The 22537-nt window shown below is 42.7% G+C and overlaps 1 protein-coding gene across 1 annotated transcript in view; it reads left to right on the forward strand.

Annotated features, from left to right (window-relative positions):
• Adcy1 (adenylate cyclase 1) overlaps positions 1-22537 on the forward strand; it is a 144493-nt gene that overhangs the window by 23065 nt on the left and 98891 nt on the right. Inside the window, exon 3 of the mRNA XM_026399504.2 lies at positions 20400-20518. Coding sequence (XP_026255289.1) covers positions 20400-20518 — 119 coding nt within the window. The remainder of the gene's footprint in view (positions 1-20399; positions 20519-22537) is intronic.

Here is a 22537-nt window from a genome sequence, read left to right on the forward strand (position 1 = left end):
GAAGGCCATGCATAAATACATTCCATAAATCCATTGATGGGCAATAGGTAGGTGGGCTTCAGAAAAGGGGGAAATTTCTTCCATAGGTTTCAGAAGTTATAGAATTCTTAGATTTAGAGTTGGTGGAGGCGAGAAGACTGTTAAGCCTAAGGATATTTATTCCAAGAGGTTTATCTAATAGTCACGTGGAGGTTAGGTCATATACAAAGGTTATGAGTAAGTGGCTATTTTTCTAAAGGGCCTAAGATAGCCCAATAAATTTGGGTTCTCAACCTGCAACATTCCATCTCTCTACAATCATCATGCTCTCCCCAGCCAAAGTCAAATACTCTGCACGTCTTTATATGGCATATGGCTTCTTCAGAGAACTTCAGGTTTGCGTGCTTTTGTTTGAGGAATGTTGGAGTTGTTCTTCCTACTCTTCCTGAACCTTCTGGAGTAGCCAGTAGCAGAGGAGGAGATGGGAGAGAGGGTGGAGCAGGGGGCTCCTCTGTGACATGGTACCACTTATTGTACTTCTAGAGGATTCTTTACTCCTGAGAAAAGTTACCTGAATTATCAGAATCACTGAGGCTGATTACTTTGAGAGGGGCTTGTATATGCTAAAAAGTCCTACCCTCCCAACATTAATAAACGAACAGAACAAAGGGGTGTCCTGACCTATGGGACCTGGGTGGAAATAAAAGGTCCAGTGCAAAAATGTTCTTCTTGTCCCATGTGGCTGAATCTCTTTTTAAAATTAAGAGGTATCTATCAAATGATGAGGCCTCTGTCTCATTGTTAAGATTGTAAGGACTTTATTCTGTTTTATTAATCTGAGAACTGGGGCTCAGATTTTTAAACATTTCGGGAAAGGTAATGAGCAACTCACAAGGTAGCGGTGGGTGGGGCAGAACCCAGGCAAAGCCCTGCGTCGTCTCCCTTTGTGTCCCGTCCTCCTCAGAGCACAAAGGCTCACTCAGGTGTACTTTACGGAAAACTGAGTTCAATGTTCCAAAGGGATGTGCAGATTCTAGCAGGGCTCTTGCTGTTTCAGAACAGAAATGTCAAAAGTGGATTCTTAGAAAGAGAAAAACCTGAGAGACGTCTATCCAGAAGAAAGAGAGCTGGCACACATGAGCGGGATGAGGGACAAGAAGAGGCCGGCTGCAGACAAAGCAGTGACCCAGAATAGATAATAGAGAGATGCTAAGAATAACCTTTTGCCTGCATATTCGAAAACTTAGACAAAATGGACAAATTCCCAGAAATGTGTCAGTGGCCAAAGATGATCTGAAAAGAAAAAGAAAGCCTGAAAAATCTTACAACCATCAAAAACACTGACTCAGTCCTTTTACAGGGTTACAAAAGTGACAGCAGGCCCTGAAGGGTTTGCAGATGAGTTCTGGTATTTTTTTTTTTTTTTTTCCCCGTACCAGGTATTGAACCCAGGGATGCTTGCTTAACCACTGAGCCATCTCCCCCATCCCCTTTTTATGTTTATTTGTACAGGTTCTCACTAAATTGATTAGGGCCTCGCTAAATTGCTGAGGCTGGCTTTGAACTCACAATCCTCCTGCCTCAGCCCTCCTAAACTGCTGGGATTACAGTTGTGCACTACCATGCCGGCCTGCCGATGATTTCTGTACCACTTGGAGGAAGATGTTATTCCAACTGGATCACGCACAGGATAGGAAACGGATTCTCTGAGTTCCGTGGGACCTTGCTTGAGCTGGGGTGGGGGTGGGGTGGGGCGTGAATCTAACAGGAAGCTCAGATGTACAAGCCTGTTTCCCTTTCCAGTTTTCATTAGTGGCCCCTCTTGGGCTCTGTGCTTCATGTGCCTGAGTGGACTGGGAGGGAGTCCCTTAGCTGCTTGTCCCCTTTTGGTATTGCTAATGCATTGGTCTTTAGGAGAGAGAGGGGCAGGTGTGCCACTTGGTTGGGGCGACCTGACTCCCTTGTGTAGTTCACCCCACAGTAGCCAGGACACCGTGTTAGTGGAATTGAGACCCAATGGCTCCAGAAAAGTGTTGGCTCGGGTTGACCTTAGATCTCCCGATTCCTGGTCAGAGGCCTGGAAGGGGAGGTGACTACCTCCATTACGTCTTTTTTGAGCAGTCCCTGCCTGGCATTCTTCCTACCTGAAGTAGTCAGCATGGGTGTGGTGGGGCACCCTCCTCTAGCCTGGATGCTGCACGTTATCTACACACGCAGTGCTGAGTCCTTTGGCGGGACTGTCCAGGGGTCCTCTGACTCCACAGCCCTCCAGTATTCCTTTACTGCTCTGTGATCCGCCTTGCCACATTGTTTCTGCCACTCATGTTTCAGAATCAGACCTGTAGAAGCCATGGGGATCCAGTGTCACCTCCTTGTTCTTCCATGGTGGGGGCTGTGTGTTGTCAGGAAGAGATCAGAGTTGGTTGAATCCTTGGTCTCTAGGCAAGGGGGTTTTGTGGGGACCCCAGCCATCCACCTCCTATGTTGTGTTTCTCATTTGTCTTAGGCCTATGTGGTGATTGGAGGTGGTGACCAACATGCTGTTCCTGGGACAGTCCTCTTGGTTCTCCTGTTGATGGCAAAGCCCAGACACAGGAGCCACTAGGATAACATAGAGGCGTGGTGTGGCTGGGAAAGAAGGATCCCTTGAGCCCCAGGGTCTCTATCTTTGGCCTGCAAATAGCCACCTTCTTTCTGTGTATTCCCTGTGTGCACATCCCTCGGATCTCAGTCCAAATCTCTTCACAAGTCAGACTGGATTAAGGCCCACTCCAATGACCTCATTTTAATTTAATTACTTTCTTAGAGGCCCTGTCTCCAAATACAGTTACAATGGGGGGTTGGGATTCAACCTATAAATTTGAGGGAGGGAAAAATTCCACCCACAACATATCCCAAGCCACGTGATACTCTGTCATGTAAAAGTCAAGTACATGATCCAAGAATGAGGAGATGCTGGCTCTGAGCCCTGGGTGTGGGTGGAGTGCAGAGTACCTGTTCTTGTCCCTAGATGGCCAGGCACAGAGATAAGGAGCAAATCTTGGCTCCTGTGCAGCTGGTGGAGAAGCCACCTTGGCTGAAGAGTGGACCCTTTCTGTTGGTTCCCCATCCCTCCTGCTCTAACCTGAGATGTGCTACATGGTGGCAGCAGGAGCAGGAACCCAAGCAGCTGTCTTCTTGATCCAGATAGGTGGTGACTGTGAGCAGCTCATTGGCCATCCCTGAGCCTGGGACTCACCAGCTTGAGTACAGATCTGCCCCTTCCTCAGGATTTTCTCCTCTCAGCCTAGGGTGCCCGGCAACCTACTGGGGTCTGCTGTCCCTGTGGATGGAGATGTCCTTTCTCAGTACTCCAAGAACTTTAACAAGGGTTATTCTTAGTGTTTCTAAGGTCTTTTTGGTTTCCCTTAATATTGATCTTCTCACCTGGCACAGTGATTGGCAGAGGTCTTGTCATGAATATAGGTGGACCAGGAACAAATTCCATCAGAGGAGGATTCATCCTCTGGTCTCCTTGGCCCAGCTCTCCTGGGGCCTCTCCGTTTGCAGATCTCACACACCCACGATTGTTGACCTTGGCAGTAAGCTGGGGTGAGGGGCGGGGTGAGGACAGTGGAAGACAGACCTTTTCTTCGACATGTCTGGCTTGGAGCTGGTGTGAGAAGAGAGGGGCCTGACCTCAGCCAGCAGGGCAGGTGGAGGACAGTGGCTGAGGTTGCTTGCCAGATGGGGGACAGAGAAGGGAATACCCAGCTGGTTCTTCCAGCAATGGAGAAGCTTCCAGAAATGACCAGTTCTAAGAATCAAGGAGGCTCTGCCTGGACCAAGGAGAAAAGTCAATCCCAGGTGCAAGTCTATGGTGGGGTACAGGTGGATCTTGGGCAGTGTGGGTAATCAGTACCAGGGCCTTCAGGGAGTTGACTCCGAGAACTCTTGGCAGCCTGGCTGGACAGAAGACTGAGGGTCTGGTGTGTGAGGGCAGGGGAGATGCAGATGGACACTGATGTGCTGCCCCTCCTGTTTTGGACAGCCATCCCCTGCCTCCTCCAGGCACCTTCATTCCCATTTTCCCTATGCATTTGGGTCTGAGTCTCCAGCATTACCTCCCACAAGCACCTGACTGTTCTGAGTTACCTGAGAAGATAGATCTCATCTGTGGGGAATCAGATGGACGATGTCACCCTGATGTGGTCTCCAGCCACCATAGGCACTGGTGAGAGATGCAGCAGATCACGCCCTGCCCAGACCTACTGTAAACTTCAGCTCTATCACTGAATCCCAGAAGGGGTGTCTAAAGACGGTCCCAGGTGCTGGTACAAAGACTTCCATAGCAAGCACCTGGCACAGATTCTGGCAGCATATGCCCTCTGTGGAGTGTGCTGTGTGGAGGAGTATGATCAGAGGTTTAAGGGGTATGGAAGAGTTTGCCAGATAGAGGCAGGTGCCATTCAGGCAGCAGACTGGAGGAGGTCATGTGTTAATTTGGGGAAAGGACTTCCAAGTGCCTGCCTAGGTATGAGCTCTGCCTTCCTTCAGCCTGGAGATGATAGGGATGTGGGTTAAAAGGACAGTTCCACCAAGACCACCTGGGGTCCTCAGGGTGTTCATAGCCCCACCCTGGGGGTCTGGCCATGGGATCTGTGCCTGTCGCAGCTGGAGAGCACAGGAGTGAGAGAGCACAGCTCCTCTGCCACCCCCACAGCCTATGGGGGAAGGGACCCCCGAGCTCAGCTTCCCCTTCCTAAGTGTGGAGGCAGGTTCCTCCAAGGGCCCTGCCTGTTCCTCAGATGCCACTACTAAATCAGAATTCTAAAAATAAGACACAGCTATTTAAATCTCACACTCAATTTGTTATCCTAACAAGGTAAATGGAACGATTTTGAGTTCCCGGTGTGTAAGGAAATTTATTAAGAGAAAGAAAACTTTCATTTAAGTAAGGTAGGACGGATTGCTAAACAGGCCGAGCCATTCTCAGTACTCTTTTCAAACCACTGCAGTTGTTATTTATACTTCATTTGCAATTCTATTTTTTTATGGTTTTGCAGTTCTGGGAATTGAATGCTTTGTTACTTAAACATCTTTGTTGATAGTTGACATGTAAAGTTTAATTGAAAGACCAAAACCAGTTTCAATATTTATAGAATTATTTTTATATTGGATTATTATACAATAATCTTAATCCCATGTCTTTATTTTATTTAATATACATTTATAGATCTTAATCTTATTAATCATAACCTCACACATTAATCGTCTTTAATAACCTTACACATTAATCTTATTTAACATATATTAAACAATCTTAATATTATTGTATAGAATTATAATTATTAGAAGGCAGGAATGATTGAAATCAATCAAATTGAGAATAAAAAAAAATTCCAAAGGATCAATGAACAAAGAGTTGGTGTTTTGAAAGGCTAAACAGGATTGATAAACCCTTAGCCAAATTAACCAAAAGAAAGAGAAGATTCAAATTAATAAAATATGAGTTGAAAAAGAAAATATCACCCCAGACACTACTGAAATCCAGAGGATCATCAGAAACTATTTTGAAAATTTATATTTCAACAAACTAGAAAATATTGAAGATACTGACAGATTCCTAGAGAAATATGACCTACCCAAATTGAACCATGAGAAAATAGAAAACTTAAACAGATTAATATCAAGTAATGAAATTGAAGCAGCTATCAAAAGCCTTCCAAAAATAAAAGCCCAAGACTGGATGAATTCTCATCTGAGTTCTACCAGACCTTTAAAGAACAACTAATACCAATACTGCTCAAATAATTCCATGCAAAGGAGAGAAAACTGCCAAATTTATTCTATGATGTCAGTATCACCTTGATACTCAGAACAAAGACACATCAAGGAAAGAAAACTTGAGGCTGATATCCTTGATGAAATAGATACAAAAATTCTTAATAAAATATTGGCAAATCATATACACAAACACATTAAAAAGACAGTGCACAATGGTCAAGTGGGTTTCATCCCAGGGATGCAAGGTTGGTTCAACATATAGAAATCAATAAGTGTAATTCACTGCATATATAGAGTTAAGGACAGGAATCACATGATTATCTCCATAGATGTAGAAAAAGCATTTGACAAAGTCCAATTCAACTTATGTTTATTCATGTTTAAAACACTAGAGTAACTAGGGATAAAAAGAACTTACCTCAACATTGTAAATGCTATATATGACAAACCCAAGGTCAACATCATACTGAATGGAGAAAGACTGAAAGCATTTTGTTTAAAAACAGGAAAAGGACAAGGATGTCCACTCTCAAACACTTCTATTCAAAATAGTCTTTGAAACTCTAGCCAGAGCAATCAGAAAAGAAAAGGATATTAAAGAGATACAGATAGGAAAAGAAGAGCTTCAATTATCTCTGTTTACTGACGACATGAGTCTATATTTAGAAGACCCCCGAAAAACAAACTTCACCAGAAGATTTCTAGAGCTGATAAACAAATTTAGTGAAGTAGCAGGGTACAAGATCAACATACATAAATCATTTGCTTTCCTGTACTCCACTAATGAATCTGCTGGAAAAGAAATTAGGAAAACTATCCTAAAAAAAATAGCCTAAAAAAATACTTGGGAATTAATCTAATGAAAGAGGTGAAGAACCTCTACAATGAAAACTATAGAACACTGAAGAAAGAAATCAGAGAAGTCATTAGAAGATGGAAAGACCTCCCATGTTCTTGGATAGGCAGAATTAATATTATCAAAATGGCTGTACTACCAAAGCATTATATAGATTCAATGCAATTCCCATCAAAATATAAAGATATTCCTCACAGATCTGGAAAAAGCAGTTCTAAAATTCATTTGGAAAAATAAGAGAGCCAGACTATCTTGAGCTTCAAAAGGAGTGATGCTGGAGACATCACAATACTGTGATACAAATTATACTACATAGCTGGGAGTGGTGGCACACTGCTGTAATTTCAGTGGCTTGGGAGACTGAAGCAGGAAGATTGCAAGTTCAAAGCCAGCCTCAGCAATTTAGCAAGGCTCTTAGCAACTTAGTGAGAACTTGTCTCTAAATAAAGTACACAAAAGGGCTGGGTATATGATTCAGTGGTTAAGCACCCCTGGGATCAATCCCTGGTACCACCCTCCGAATATATTACAGAGCTATAATAACAAAAATGGCATGGTACTTGCACCAAAACGGATGTGAAGACCAATTGAATAGGATAGAAGACACAGAGACAAATCCACACAAATATAATTATCTGATAATAGGTATCTCCTATGTATATTCTTGGCATACATAGGAGAAAAGATAGACTTTTTAATAAATGGGCAAACTGGAAATCCATATATAGAAAAATGCAATTGATGCCTATTTCTCTCCTGCATGAAAGTCAACTCAAAGTGGACCAAAGCCCTAGGAATTAGAATCTCTGCAACTGCTAAAATAAAATGTCAGCCCAACACTTCAGTATATTAAGACAGAAACTGGCTTTCTTAACAAGATTCCTAAAATGTAAGAAGTATAATTTTAAAAAATCAGTAAATGGGCTGGGTGTGGTGGTACATATTCTGTTATCCCAGCAACCTGTGAGGCTGGGGCAAGAGGATCACAAGTTCAAAGCCAGCCTCAGTAATTTAGCAAGGCCTTAAGCAACTTAGTGAGAACTTGTCTCAAAATAAAACATTAAAAAGGGCTGGGAATGTGGCTCAGTGGTTTCAATCCCTGGTACCAAAACAAACAAAAAGTCAACAAGTGGGATGACATCAAATTAAAAAGCTTTAGCTCAGTAAAAGAAGCAAATAAACTGAAGAGATAATCCACAGAATGGGAAAAGATCTTTGCTACCTGCTCCTCAGCTGGGGCATTAATATCCAGAATATATAAAACACTCAAAAAATTTAACACCAACAAAACAAATAAAACAAACTAATTAATAAATGGGCAAAAGAACTAAACAGACACTTCTTAAAAGAAGAAATACAAATGGCTAACACACATATGAAAAAATGTTCAACATCTCTAGCAATTAGGGAAATGCAAATCAAAACTACATTGAGATTTCATCTCATTCCAGTCAGAGTGGCAGCTATCAAGAACACAGATAACAATAAGTACTGATGAAGATGTGGGGAAAAAGTCACATTCATACATGGTTGGTAGGACTGCAAATTAGTGCAGCCACTCTGGAAAGCTATGTGGAGATTTTTTTAAAAAACTAGTGATGGTACTACCAAATAACTCAACTATCCCACTCCTTGGTATATATCCAGAATATCTAAAATCACCATTCTATACAGCCACTTCAATGTTTATAGCAGCACAATTCACAATAGCCAAGCTATGGAACCAAACTTAGGTGCCATCAATAGATGAATGGATAAATAAAATGTGGCATATGTACACAATGAAGTGTTATTCAGCCACAAAGAATGATAATAAAATTATAGCATTTGCAGGTAAATGGATGGTACTGGAGACTATCATGCTAAGCGAAATAAGCCAACCCCCCCAAATCAAATGTTTAATGTTTTCTTTCATATGCAGAAGTTAGTCCAAAATAAAGAGAGACAGAGGGAGAGGGAGGAGAGGAAGAGAAAGAAAGGAAAAAAATAGATGGGAATTTCATCAAAATAGAAGAAAAGATGTATGGAGTAGACTAGGGTATTGGGAAGGGAAGGAGGGATGGGATAAGGAAAGAATGGTAGAATGACTCTGACCTAACTTTCCTATATATGAATATACCAGAGTGAATCTAACCATTACGTATATCCACAAGATACTATTAAAAAAACAAACCAACCATGAAATAGCAGAAATATCAGTAGATTAGAAGGAAAGGTATGGGGGAAGGAGGAGGGAAAGGAGAGAGAAAGTACTAAGAACTGAATTAGAGCAAATCATATTCCATGATTTAATAAATATGTCAAAAGAATCCTCATGTTATATAATGAAAAATAAAGAAAAAAGAGAAAGATCATCCTAATCCTATGCTGACTTTATATACATGTATATATCTTAACCTTATTAATCTCAATAATATTAACCTTACATGTTAATCTTATTTAACCCATATATTAAGTCATCTTAATATTATTATGTAGAACTATATAATAATCTAATTTTAGAATATTTTCATTATTTCCCAAAGAAACCTTGTATCCATTAGTTGTCACTCCCCATCATGCCCCTACTGTCCCTCAACCATACCTAGGCTCCCACAAATCTACTTCCTGTCTCTATGGATTTAACTATCCTGATATTTTATACAAATGGAAACATATAACATATGGTCTTTTGTGACTATAACTTCCCTTAGCATAATGTGTTCAATGTTCATCCAGATTGTGGTATGCATCAATACTTCATTCATTTCATGGACAAATACTATTCTACTGTATGGATGTCCAATTGTTCTAGCATTTGTTTAAAAACCATCCTTCCTCCATTGAATAACTTTTGGGCCTTTGTCAAAAATTGGACAAATTTGTGTGGATTTCTTTCTTGATTCTAAATTCTGTTCCTTTGTCCAGTGAGTTTATCCCTTCTACTAGTACCACATAGTCTCAATTATTGTTTCTTTCTAGTAAGTCTGAAATTGAATACTGATTCCTTCCACCTCATTATTCTTTTTTAAAAATATTTTTAGTTGTAAATGGACATATAGCCTTTATTTTATTCATTTATTTTTATGTGGCTTTGAGGATCGACCTCACACGTGCTAGGCAAGCTCTCTACCACTAAGCTACAACCCCGGCCCCTTCATTATTCTTTTTTCAAAATTATGTTAACTGTGTATAATTCCTTTTCATTTCCATAGCAATTTTTAGAATAATCTTTCCCATGTCCATAAAGTCATTGCTGGGATTTTGATAGGTTTTGTATTAAGCCTGTTTATCAATTTGGAGAAAATTTGCATCTGTACTCTGTTGTCTTCCATGAATACAATATGAACATAATATGAACATATAACATACTATTATGTTCTCTTTAATCAGTTTTGTAATTTTCAGCATAAAAATTCTATACATTGTTTTGGATTTCTACCTATATTTCATTTTTGAGCAGTTGTAAATGGTATGGTATTTTTAGTATCAATGTCTGTTCATTTCTAGTATAGAGAAATGCAGCTGGATTTTGTAAGTTAATCTTGTATCCTTTGAACTCAATTATTTGTTTTAGACATGTTTTAGTATTATTTTGTTTTTGTAGCATTCTTTTTTTTTTTTGCCTATGTAGACATCATATATTTTTATTTCTTCCTTTTCAATCTATATGCCTTTTCTTACCTTATTTCACTGCCTAACCCTTCCAGTGTGATGTTGAATATGAGTGATGAGGGATGATATCCTTGCCTTGTTCCAAGTAAAAGCCCTGAAGGTTCCATCATTAAGTATAATGTTAGCATTTGGGGGATGTTACTTAGGAAGTTCACTATTCCTATTTCCCTGAAAGTTTATCATGGATAGATGTTATATTTTGTTACATTCTTTTCCAGTATTAATTGCTATGTATTTTTTATTCTTTATCCTATTGATGTGGTATATAGCATTGATTGATATCTCAATATCGAATTAGCATTGTGTTTTTGTCAGTTTATGCATTGCTGCGACCAAAATACCCAAAAAGAACAACTTAGAGGAGGGGAAATTTATTTGGGACTCTTGGTTTTAGAGGTTCAGTCCAGCGGGGGCCAATATAAGGCAAGCACATCATGGCAGAAGGCCCAGTTAGGGGAAATTTGCTCAGCTCATGGTAGGATCAAGAAGCGGGTGTGTGTGTGTGGGGGGGGGGGAATGGGCCACAGGGAAGATGCAACCTTCTAGGGCATGACCCAAGTGACTCACCTCCTCCAGCCATGTCCCACCTGCCTGACACCCAATTAGTTCATTCAAACTGGGAGGAACTGGATAGGTTACAGCTCTCACAAGCCAATCACTTTACCTTCGAACATTCCTGCATTAGCCCAGGAGCTTTTGGCATTCTTGAATTAAACACATTTTGTCAGGGTATATAATTCTTTATTTTTTGTGTTGGTGAATTGCTGATACCTTGTCAAGTTCTTATAATCAATATGCATTTTTTAAAGGGTGTTGGTGTTTTAGTTCTTCATTGAGTCATTTTTATGATGACTGTTTTAGGGTCTTCATTAGCTGTTCTTGCATCTCTGCCTTCTTGATGTTGGTTTTCTTTATCCATTCATTGTGCTTGTTCTAGTTCTTGGTGTGATGAATGATAGACATTTGGGGGTACATTGCTTGAAGCTCTGAATCTTATTTGAACCTTGTGTTTGGATTAGTTTTCTTTGACATCACTCTAGCAGGGCAAAGGGAGCTACAGTCTCTTTATGGCAGGTTGAGGTTGAAGTCCAGGCTCCACACTCAGCTCCCATGACCCCCATGAAAGGAGGGCTTCTCCTTACTGCTGGGTACGAAGGTGACTATCAGTCCCTATGGACCCCACTAATAGCTCTGGGATGGGGGAGGGGGAGCCAGGCCTGTCATTTCCATTTGGTGATAACAAATGCTCCTCCTCACTCTATGGGGTCAGTGGGGACCATAGGGCTCTCCTGCTCCTCCCCCTCCCCCAGCCCAGAGCTATTAGAGGGGTCCATAGGGAATGATAGTAACATTCCTACCCAGCAGAGGAGAAGCCCTCCTTTCATGAGGGTCATGGAAGCTGAGTGTGGAGCCTGGACTTCAACTTTAACCTGGCATAAAGAGACTGTAGCTCCCCTTCCCCTGCTAGAGTGATGTCAAAGAAAACTAATCCAAATACAAGGTTCAGATAAGATTCAGAGCTCATGCAATGTACCCCAAATGTCTATCATTCATCACACCAAGAACTAGAATAAGCTGGCTGTTCCATCTTGGTCTGTGGGCTGGAGAGAGCATCTTTTGTCAGGCCTTCTCTCCATTTGTGCCCCCTGGTGTTTCTGAGTTGCCTACTTCTCCAGCACTGGGTCTGGGACACAGGAGGCAAGCAGAAGGTTCTGGGAAGTCCCACCTTGTTTCTTGGTCCTGGTTTTCTGCCCTCTTCCCTTCACCTGTAAGTCTTGTGATGTTTGATATGGAACTTCCAGGACTTTTAGTGGTCCTCAGTAGGAAAAATAGGGAGAAATACTTCTCCATCTTCCCAGAAAAGGGCCCTCATAGTTGTCATTTAAATATCAAAATTTTATTAAGAATAGTACATTTGGGGCTGGGGGTGTGGCTCAAGTGGTAGCGCGCTCACCTTGTATGCGTGCGACCCAGGTTCGATCCTCAGCACCACATACAAACAAAGATGTTGTGTCCGCTGAGAACTAAAAAATAAATATTAAAAAAAAAAAGTTCTCTCTCTCCTCTCTCTCCTCTCTCACTCTCTCTTTAAAAAAAAAAAAAGAATAGTACATTTGTTCTAAGCCACATTTTGGTAGTTGAGATGAATGTATTTAGGTTTTAACGTAGCCTTCGAAGACACTGTAATACTTTGTATGAAGTATTGTCCCTCTGATTTCTGGCTTTGTGTCTTATTTTGTTGTTTAGACTTTATCAATGTCATCTTGAATTCCTAATGTTATCTTTTATTGTGTTTGGGGCTTCAGGGTCAGGTTTGAGATTGGAAACTGATTGCAGGCATTATTTTTTTCATGTGTACGAGTTACTTTGTCTTAGGTGTTTTATTTTGAATCAGGAATAGTATGTGACATTATCAGATGGTTGCTTTGCTCCCATCTTTAGTTTTGGTTATTAACAGGTATTGACTTTAGGTACTTTTTGCTAATCTAATGGAGGGGATTAATGCTGAGTTCTTGGCTGGAAGTACACTCTACCATTAGAAACTTCACAATGCCAGTAGCTTAAGCAAGTCAAATAGCTCTCTGTTTTCATACATGCATTCCAGGGCAGGCATCCTCTGGTATTGTGCCAGGTCTGATCCATGAAACTCTCCCCAATCTGGTCTTTCTGTTTAGTTCACCACCTTTGTCCCTACTGTGTGGCCTTCATCCTCGTGACTCAAGATGGTAGGTAGAAATCCAGCCTTTATGATTACCTCCCCAACAATGGCAGGGGAGAAAAGGGAGGAACTGACTTTAAGGAATATTCCAGAGGCTTCCTGTGTTAGTCAACTTGACAACTTGAAACCCGTCTTGAAAATCAGGATTGGGTCCTTGTTCCCCCAGTGTTGAAGATTAAACACCTGAGAGATGCCCAGGCAAGAAAACAAGTTTTATTTAAGGAATACAACAGAGACTCCTCTGGAGAAGAGGGGGTCCAGAGCTGGTGCCTGAGGGAGTGAAGGTACTTTGCCCCTTTTATAGATTTCAGATTTCCCTTCTTCTCATGCCTTTGTGGTCAAAAGACAGGAAGAGAGCCTTCCAGGGGGTGTTGCCTGTGTTGGAAAGTGAGATCCTTCCCCTCCCTGGAGGATTTTAGTGATCTGATGATGGGAAGTGCTATCTATCTGCCCCATTTCCTTTTGTTTGATAATCAGCTACCTGTTCTTTGCCCCGGTCTCAAACTTTCCATCATTATAACGAAATAACCTGAGATAACTTCCAAAGGGTTTATTTTGGCCCACAGTTTTGGAGGTTCCAGTTCAAGATAAATTGGCTCCATTGCTTTGGGCCTTTGGCGAGGCCACCCATCATGTTTGGGAGCATGTGGCAGAGCAAGATTGCTCACCTCATTGCCAGGAAGCAAAGAGAATGAAGAGGAAGGGACAGGGCTTAACTGTTCCCTTCAAAGATACGTGGGCAGTGACCCAAGGACCTCCAAAGGCCTCTCCTCTCAGAGGTTCCACCACCTCCCAACAGCACCACCAGGACCAAGGCTTTAACATATGGGCGCTTTGGGGAATATTCAAGATCCAAACCACAGCACTCCCACATGGTCATTGTCATCTGTCTCCTTGGTCACATCTAGCTGCATGGGAGACAGAAAATTTTGCTAGGTAGCTAAGAACCCTGATGCAAATGAGGCCTTCATTGTGGTGTCAGCAGTAAAGTAGCTTGCTGGGACAATAAGCCGATGGCCAGTGGCTGCCATAGCTACTTCTCCTAATACCCTGTATCAAAATCCAGCCTATGAAATATCCTGTGCCAGGGGCTATGTGCAGGAACTGCTTAGGGCCCTTCTCTCTTTCCCTCTCTTGGATGAGAACCTCTTGGCCCAGATACCCCCTTTCCTTGGAGGTTGGTCTCCTCCTCTGTCCTTCAGTTCCTCCTGTCTGATTGGTTCAATCCTGTGGCCTGTGGTTTATTGTTGTTCTGTCTTCATTCCCAACTGTTCAGGGCAGTGAGGTGATAGTAAGACCAAGAACCCCTAAGACCTGCCTGCAGGTGTATAGTGAGAGTGTTCTGGGGGCTGCCGGGGGAGGTTGTTTCGAGGACATTGACTGTACAAGAAAGCATGGGATGGGTTCTGGGTGAAGGACAGTGCTTTACTTGGGTTCGGGGGTATTTTCATTCTTGGTAGTTGCAGGTGAGAGACAGATGGGAGATCAGTGAGCTGAATGCTGGAGTGGTGGGGTAGTGTGCTGGTGGGAACAATGGCCTTGCAGTGACTGCCAAGGCTGTGTGAGGCTAAAGCCCAGCCTGTGGGTTCTGTGTCCTCTCAGATGTTACCCTTACCTGTCAGGCATGACGGCACTGGGACAGCTTCACTAACTCCCCTGAAACCATTGAGTCAGTAATTGAAGCCAGGCCTCCTGGGATCCCCATGTGGGTCTCTCGGGGTTCTGCCCAGGGCTGCCCAGGTACTGCCTCCCAAACCTGCACCTGGCTTGTTGGCTTAAGGAGCTTCTGATTCTCTCCATAACTCTGGGGCCATTGGAGCAAGTACTGAGCCTGCACTGTGCTTCCTCAGGGACCTTTTCCGGCACGGCCTCCCAAGTTTATGCAGCTTCAGTTTACCTACCTGGCTGGTGCTCTGGAGCCTCAGGTCAGTGACTGACACTGCTCCTGGTCCAGTAGAGCATGTCCTGAGTGAACACCACCTGGGTTCTCTCCAGCTCAGTATGGCCGGTTGCCTACAGTTGTCCCTTTCTGAGAGTCACATTGGGGGCTGTGTCCCAGAGTCCCCTATCAAGGAAGGGACCTGACAGCCTCTTAGCATTAGACATGCTCCAGCTCCCACTCCCTATGCAAAGGAGCTTTCCTGAGGCTGTTCCGATGCAGGGTGGCTGGGACATTGCATGTCATCTCCCCTTGTGATCTAAGGTGGAGAGTGGTCATGAGTGATTCAGCCTCCTGCAGAGTCCCTTCTGGAGTGTCAGAAACCATCCATGGGAGTTTCCTGGGGCGCAGTAGAGGGTCTGTAGAACAGCTTCTGGGCAGAACCCAGGCAGGTCTTGCTTGGACACACAAATTCATCTCCATTCAGCCTCTGAGGGGGGTGGGCCTGGCTTCATCCTCCAAACTTTATATGGAAACAGCTCACCTGGAGGCTTGTCCTGTGTGTCCAGCGTGTTTTCCATCATGGGATGACTGTACACATGTAGTGTCATCTGTGGTGTGGAGCAGAGGGGCAAGGCCTCCTGGCCACTTCCCAGAACCCACCTGGCTTTCGGAGTCTGTGTGCCTGCTTTTCCTGATTGGTGTCCTGATGGGTCTTGGGCACAAAGGTATGGGCACTTGTGCTCCTGAAAAAGTCAATTAGGATGGCAGCTGCTCCCAGTCAGGATGTGGGCTTCTACCCTGAAGAGTAGGTTGTAGTCTGGGAGCCCTGAGGGCAGCTTCTTTAGCCTGCACTAGACGGGGAGACAGGGAGGGCAGGAATGAGACTCAGGTGGCTGCTGCTGAGGCTCCCCAGAGGGAGGGTGGGCCAGGTACTGGTTCACATGGGCCACAGGTCCGGAGCCTAGGAAGGAGGCTGCAGCGAGATGAGGCAGGGATGGAGCTTTCCCTCCCGCTCTTGTCCTTGTGTCCTCCCTTATCAATGCGATGTTTTTGTTTTATTTATTCATTTATTTATTTATTTTTAAATATTTATTTTTTAGTTTTTTGGTGGACACAACATCTTTATTTTTATGTGGTGCTGAGGATCGAACCCAGCGCCCCACGCATGCCAGGCCAGCGCGCTACCGCTTGAGCCACATCCCCAGCCCCTATTTATTTTTTTATGTGGTACCGAGGATTGAACCCAGAGCCTCACGTGTGCTAGGCAAATGCTGTACCACTAAGCTACAACCCCAGCCCCTAAATTCCATTCTTTTAGTCTCCTCTCCAATGCAGTGTGAGAGGGGACATGGGTGGGCCTGAAGGAAAAGTGGAGACCCTCACACCACAGAACCAGCGTGAGATTTGTCAGACACAGGGCTGTGCCCTGTGGGTCAGGGGCCAGTGGGGGCTAAGGTCAGGAAAGGGTCCACGTTCCTGGAGAGAATCAAAGTCCTACTCACACTGATCCAGATGAGGAAACTGAGGCCTTGGGAATGGCCCTCTTTAGGGTGACACAGCTGTCCTTGAAAAATCCCAACATGGGAGATCTTAGAGGGGATCCCAGCTGTGCTTTCCAACTTGTCTGCAGTTTGAAATCAAAACATCTAGAGAATACCCACACAGCAACGTGGGTATCTGAGGGAACACACTGAGGATCAGCAGTAAACTGGCAGATTTGGAGAGACTCAGAAATTCTGGTTACTGAAACAGACAGAGAGAATCAGTTATGAGCTTGCACATGTGCTGCCTAGACAGGGGAGGAGGGAGGGAAGCCACAGAAAGGAGACAAAGAGGCAAAATGATAAGATTGCTTTGAAAATAGCAGTAGAAGAGAATATTAGACTGAACTTAGCTGACACAGAAGCCGCACATTGTGACAGAAGTGTTCTGCTTTTCTCAGTTTTTCAGTAGAATACTGTGGCAGGAAGCCATTTTGTGAGGGTCTGCCTTAGTTGGCCGTGCTAGAAAAGCTGAACTCCAGTGTCCACTCAGTCCTGGAAGTGGTAGTTTGGCTCCAGAGAATGATTTTGAATTAGACTGAGAGATCCAGGGGAGCCTAGGATTGCTGAGAGCCAATGCCCATCATAGTGAGAGAGGAATCACGGCTGGAGCAGAGCTGCTGTGGGAGCAGAGCTGTGACAGGGTGCACTGAACCCACAACAGAACTTTCAGGGCTTCCTTGGTGGAGCTGAAGGGTGGGATGTGAACTGTGTTAAGAGTACTAGGTGTGGACTCTGCCCCATGAACATGCAGTGCCCCCACTTGCATGATGGGTTTGGCCTGTGGGCTGTACACATCACCAGACCATCGTGTTTGTGCGTCCAGACTTATCTCCAGCATCAGGGCCTGACACAGAGCCACTAAGTGGACCAGCATACGGTCCTGGAAGTGGGAAGAAGTTAAGATTTCATGCCCCATCCTGACACCGAGTCTGTGTATTCAATTACCTCCTCCACACCCAGAGTCTTTCAGAAGTCATGCTTCTGTAGGTTGAATATTTGCCACACCCTCAGTCCTTCACAGATTCTTAATCCAGAAGTCCTCAAAGAAAGGCTCTCTACCTTATGTACCCAGGCAAGGAAAAAAATCATAGTTTTGATATGAGTTGTATGGTAATTATTAGTTTTGATTCCTTCATTATTGTGATTGCATACTTTTATATAAAATCATACTTCAAAAAATTGGCTATTTCTATTTAGTCCTTTTTATCTTCTTTCTTATTTTTATACCCTCCTATTTGTCCTTCTTCATCTTGTTTTCTCCTCATTTGTCCCTCCTCCTGCACTACTTTTGGGGGAGCATAGACAAGAAGGATGAACCCTTAGCCGAAATAAGCAAAAGAAAGAGAAGACCCAAATTAATAAAATTAGAGACCAAAACACAAAACAAAACAAAAAAGAAGCTATTACAACAAAAGCCAGTGAAACCCAGAGGAATAACGAAATTGAAGACACAAGATAGGCAGAACTAATATTGTTAATATTAGTTAATATTAATATTAGTTAATGTTAATATTAATATTATTTCACTTATAATATTATTATTAATGTTAATATTAGTTAATGTTAATATTACCAAAAGCAATCTACAGATGCAGTGCAATTTCTATCAAAGTGCCAATGATATTCTTTTTCTTATTAGAAAAAAGAATCCTAAAATTCATGTGGAAGATCAAAAGACCCTGGATAGTCAAAGCAATCCTGAGCAAAAAGAGCAATACTGGAGACATCATTATACCTGGACTTCAGATTATACTGCAGAACCATTGTAATAAAAATAGCAGGATACTTGCATAAAAACAGACATGCAGACCAATGGATCAGAATAGAAGACACAAACAAACCCACACTGATAACGTTGTCTGATTCTGGAAAAGGTGACAAGAAAAGGCAGCCTCTATAAGAAGTAGTGCTAGGAAAACTGGACATCCAGTGTTAGAAGAATTAAAATAGATTCCTGCCTCTCACCTTGTAAAAAAAATCAACTTAATATGGATCCAAGACCTAGGAATAAGACCAGAAACTTTGCAAGCATTAGAAGGAAAAATAGGGGCAACACTTCAACATAGGTGCAGGCAAAGATTTACTGGATAGGACCCCTATGGCTCAGGAAATAGGAGAAAAAATCAATAAATGAGATGGCATCAAATTAAAAAGCTTCCGAACAACAAAGAAAACAATAGACTGAAGAGACAACCTATGAAATGGGAGGGAATCTTTGTCAGCTACTCTTCCAACAAAGGATTGATAACCAGAATATATCAAAGACTAAAAAATTCAATATTCAAAAGTCAATTAACTCAATCATTAAATGGACAAATGAACTGAACAGGCACTTCTCAAAAGAAGTAGTACAGATGGCTAACAATTTTATGAAAAAGATGTTCAATATCTTTAGCAATTAGGGAAATGCAAATAAAAACTACACTGAGATTCCATTTCATTCCAGTCAGAATGACAGTCACCAAGAATACAATTAACAATAAATGCTTGTGAAGATAGGAGGGTAGGGGGAGGATGAGGAACTCATGCACTGTTGGTGCGAATGTAAATTAGTATAGTTACTGTGGAAATCAATATGGAGGTTTCTCAAAAAGCTAAAATTAGAACTATCATAAGATCCAGCTATACTACTTCTTGCTATTTTTTTAGAGAGAGAGAGAGAGAGAATTTTTAATATTTATTTATTTTTTTTAGTTTTCGGCGGACACAACATCTTTGTTGGTATGTGGTGCTGAGGATGGAACCCGGGCCGCACGCATGCCAGGCGAGCGTGCTACCGCTTGAGCCACATCCCCAGCCCACTACTTCTTGCTATTTATCCAAAAAGAATTAAAGTCAGCATTCTTTAGGGATATATGTGTACCCATATTTATTGCAGCACAAACTTAAAAACAGATTGGTAGACCAATGGAGCATAATACTGCACATTATTACAGTAGCCAACTTAAGGGCTTAGCCTAGGTGTCCCTTAACGTATGAATGGAAAAAAGAAAACACAATGGAGTTTTAGTCAGCCATAAAGAAGAATGAGATTATGCCATCTGCAGGAAAATGGAGCTGGAGATCACAATTTTGAGTGAAATAAATCAGACTCAGAGAAGAGACTCATGTTTTCTCTCATGTGGAAGTTAGAGGGAATATCAGGGAATAGAGGGATTTCATGAACACAGAAAGGAGACCATTAGGGTAGAGGAAGGGGATCAGGAGGTGGAGAGTGGGGAAGGTATTTGAGCATGAAATTGACCAAATAATGTTTTTATGTATGTTTGAATATCCCAACATCCACAGCCAAAGGGGCCCCAACATCACAATAAAACCCACAATTCTTTATAGTTAATAATGATTATTACTAAAATTAATACTATTTGTTACTGATTTTTACAAAACCCAAATATTTTTTTGGGGGGGGGGATTTTTAAAAATGCCTTACCTCCATAGAGCAGGGAGAAATAAGGCAAAGGCCAGGAGAAAATACCACTTAACCCCCAAAGCTTTGTCTCTATGTCAGAACAAGGGTTCTGGCCAGTCTCTGCCTTGGGAAGAGTGACTCTTGTGAAAGGCAATCTGAAGGACTTTTTCTGGACTGAGTTGGGGCAGTGGAGGCTGGATAGGGGCTCAGGTCAGAGATGGTTGTCTTTTTGCAGCCATGATCCCACTGCACACTGAAGCTTGGAGAGCCCAGCAGGCCAAGACTCAGTATCTTGGCCCAAGGAGCAGTGTGCAGGGGCTGTGGGCAAGGCTGTGTGTGCAGGAGGCCAGGCCCTGCTCAGCCAGCATTCCTGGAGCCAGTTATTTGCTCAAAGTCCAGTTCTGGTGTGGGACCCACTGAGGCTCTGGGAACTGGGCAGTGTCTGCAGACCTGGATGCTTATAGGCTAAGCCTGAGGAGGGTCTGTAGCTCCTCATGAAGGATAGCTCTTTAACCCATCCTTATCCAGGATGGTCTGAGGAGGAACTGGGAGTCCCATGTTGTCTGATGTGAACCTTCTTTCCTGTCTAGGAACGGCTGCTTATGAGCCTCCTTCCCCGGAATGTTGCCATGGAGATGAAGGAGGACTTCTTGAAGCCCCCTGAGAGGATTTTCCACAAGATTTACATCCAGAGGCATGACAATGTGAGGTAGGGCTGGGCCTGTGGTGTAGAGGTGAAGAGGGAGATGGGCAGGGGCGAGGAAAGGCTGGGGGCCTGGGTGCGGGGGTAGATGTCGGAGGAGCAGAGGAGATGAGGGAAGCAGCGGGGAGATGGTGGAGGGAGGGAGAGGAGGGGTAGGGAAGGAGACTAGAAAATCATAAAAGTTAGGGGAGGAGTGGGGAAGTGTGGTCAGGGAGCCTAGGAAGGCAATTGTCCTGCAGGGAGTCTGCTCCCATGTGGAAGGTGCTGTGGCTTCTTAGATGACGCTAGACTTCTCTCTCCCATTTCTTACTTCACTACCCTTGAACTTCTTATGTTGACCAGAGGGTTAGAATTCTGTCCCTAAAATTGGGTCTGAGCAGGGACATTATGGGCTGAGGATTTGCCTATGCCTAAATTATAGCTGAATATTATTTTAGTTGCTGCCTGGATCTGGGGAGGGCTTATTCCACTTTTCATCTCCTGACCGTTCTTGAAGGTAGGGACTGTCATTCCCATTTTCCAGGTGCAGAAGCTGATCTCTCAGGTGAATCAGCTTGCTGCAGTCTCCGAAGTTTGTCTGTTTTTAACATTATGTTAAAAATATTTATCTTTCTACATTGTACATTCTTTTCAAAAACATTTTTTTGCTGAAGTGTAGCACACTTAGAATAGTGGAGTGTCCTTGTTTGGGAAGGGCACTTTGCATAAATGCTACTTAGGTAGGAGATAGTTTTGGGTGGACCCCAAAGCACTTTCCTTTTCAGCTTTTGATAAGCTGGCTCTTCTTGGTTTTGGGTGTCATTGGCCCTTGAAGACACAAAAAAGTATACTATCTTATGTCAAGCACCATAGGCTGATGCTAAATGGAGTTCTTAAACAGAAAATGCAAGAATGCTAAACAGCAACACAATTATAGCAATACAGATTTTGTGTTTGTTTCTGCATTTTCTGTTACCGATCAGTTTCATAAAAGACATAGAGTAGATGAATGGGTAACAAACAAAAATCAAACAACAACAATAACCACACATAAGCCTAATATTTTAGACAAATTTTAATTGCTGTGACCAAAAATACCTGATAAGAACAGTTTAGAGGAGGAAAAGTTTATTTGGGGCTCATGGTGTCAGAGGTCTCAGTGCATAGATAGCTGACTCCATTGATCTGGGCCAAGGTGAGGCAGCAAATAATGGTGGAATGGCCCAGTGAAGGAAAGCTTCTGAGCTCATGGTGGGGTCAGGAAGCAGAGAGGGGAAGGTGAAAAGGGACTTTAGGGACTACAGAGGGTTATGACCCTTTTAGGGCATGCCTTTAGTGATCTACCTCCTGCAGCCATGCCCCACCTGCCCGTAGTTACCACCCAGTCTTTCCACTCATACTGATTTGAAAATGGGCAAAGGACTTAAAAGGACTGTTTTCTCAAATGAAGAATTTCACATGGCCAATAGGTGTATGAAAAAAAAATGCTCACTAATCATCAAAGTAATGCAAATTAAAACCACAACGAGAAATCATCTTATACCTATTAGAATGACTGCTTTCAAAGACAACAAATAAATGTTGGTGAGGTTATTGAGAAGAGGAAACTTTTGTACAGTGTTGGTGGGGATATAAATTGGTATAGCTATTATGGATATCAGTGTGAAAATGCTTCAAAAAATTAAAAATAGAACTACCACCTGATTGTCCATCACAGGGTGTATTTATAAAGGACATGAAATCAGTATATCAAATAGATATCTGCACTCCCATGTTCATTGCATTATTCACCCTAAGCAAGATGTGGAAGCAACCTAAGTGCTCTCAAAATATGAACGAATAAAGAAAATATGATATATATATTCTACACTGTAGAATACTATTCTGCCTTAAAAAGAAGGATATCTTGCCAGTTATGCCAATACAGATTGAGCTGGAGGGCATTGCAGTAAGTTAAATTATACACATTTCCATGTGCTTGCCAGGAGCTGGAGGGAGGGGAAAATGGAGTAAAGTTGATGAAAGAGTAAAAGTTTTAGCTACATA

This window comes from Urocitellus parryii, chromosome 3, assembly GCF_045843805.1.
Source record: "Urocitellus parryii isolate mUroPar1 chromosome 3, mUroPar1.hap1, whole genome shotgun sequence".
NCBI classification, from domain to species: Eukaryota; Metazoa; Chordata; class Mammalia; order Rodentia; family Sciuridae; genus Urocitellus; species Urocitellus parryii.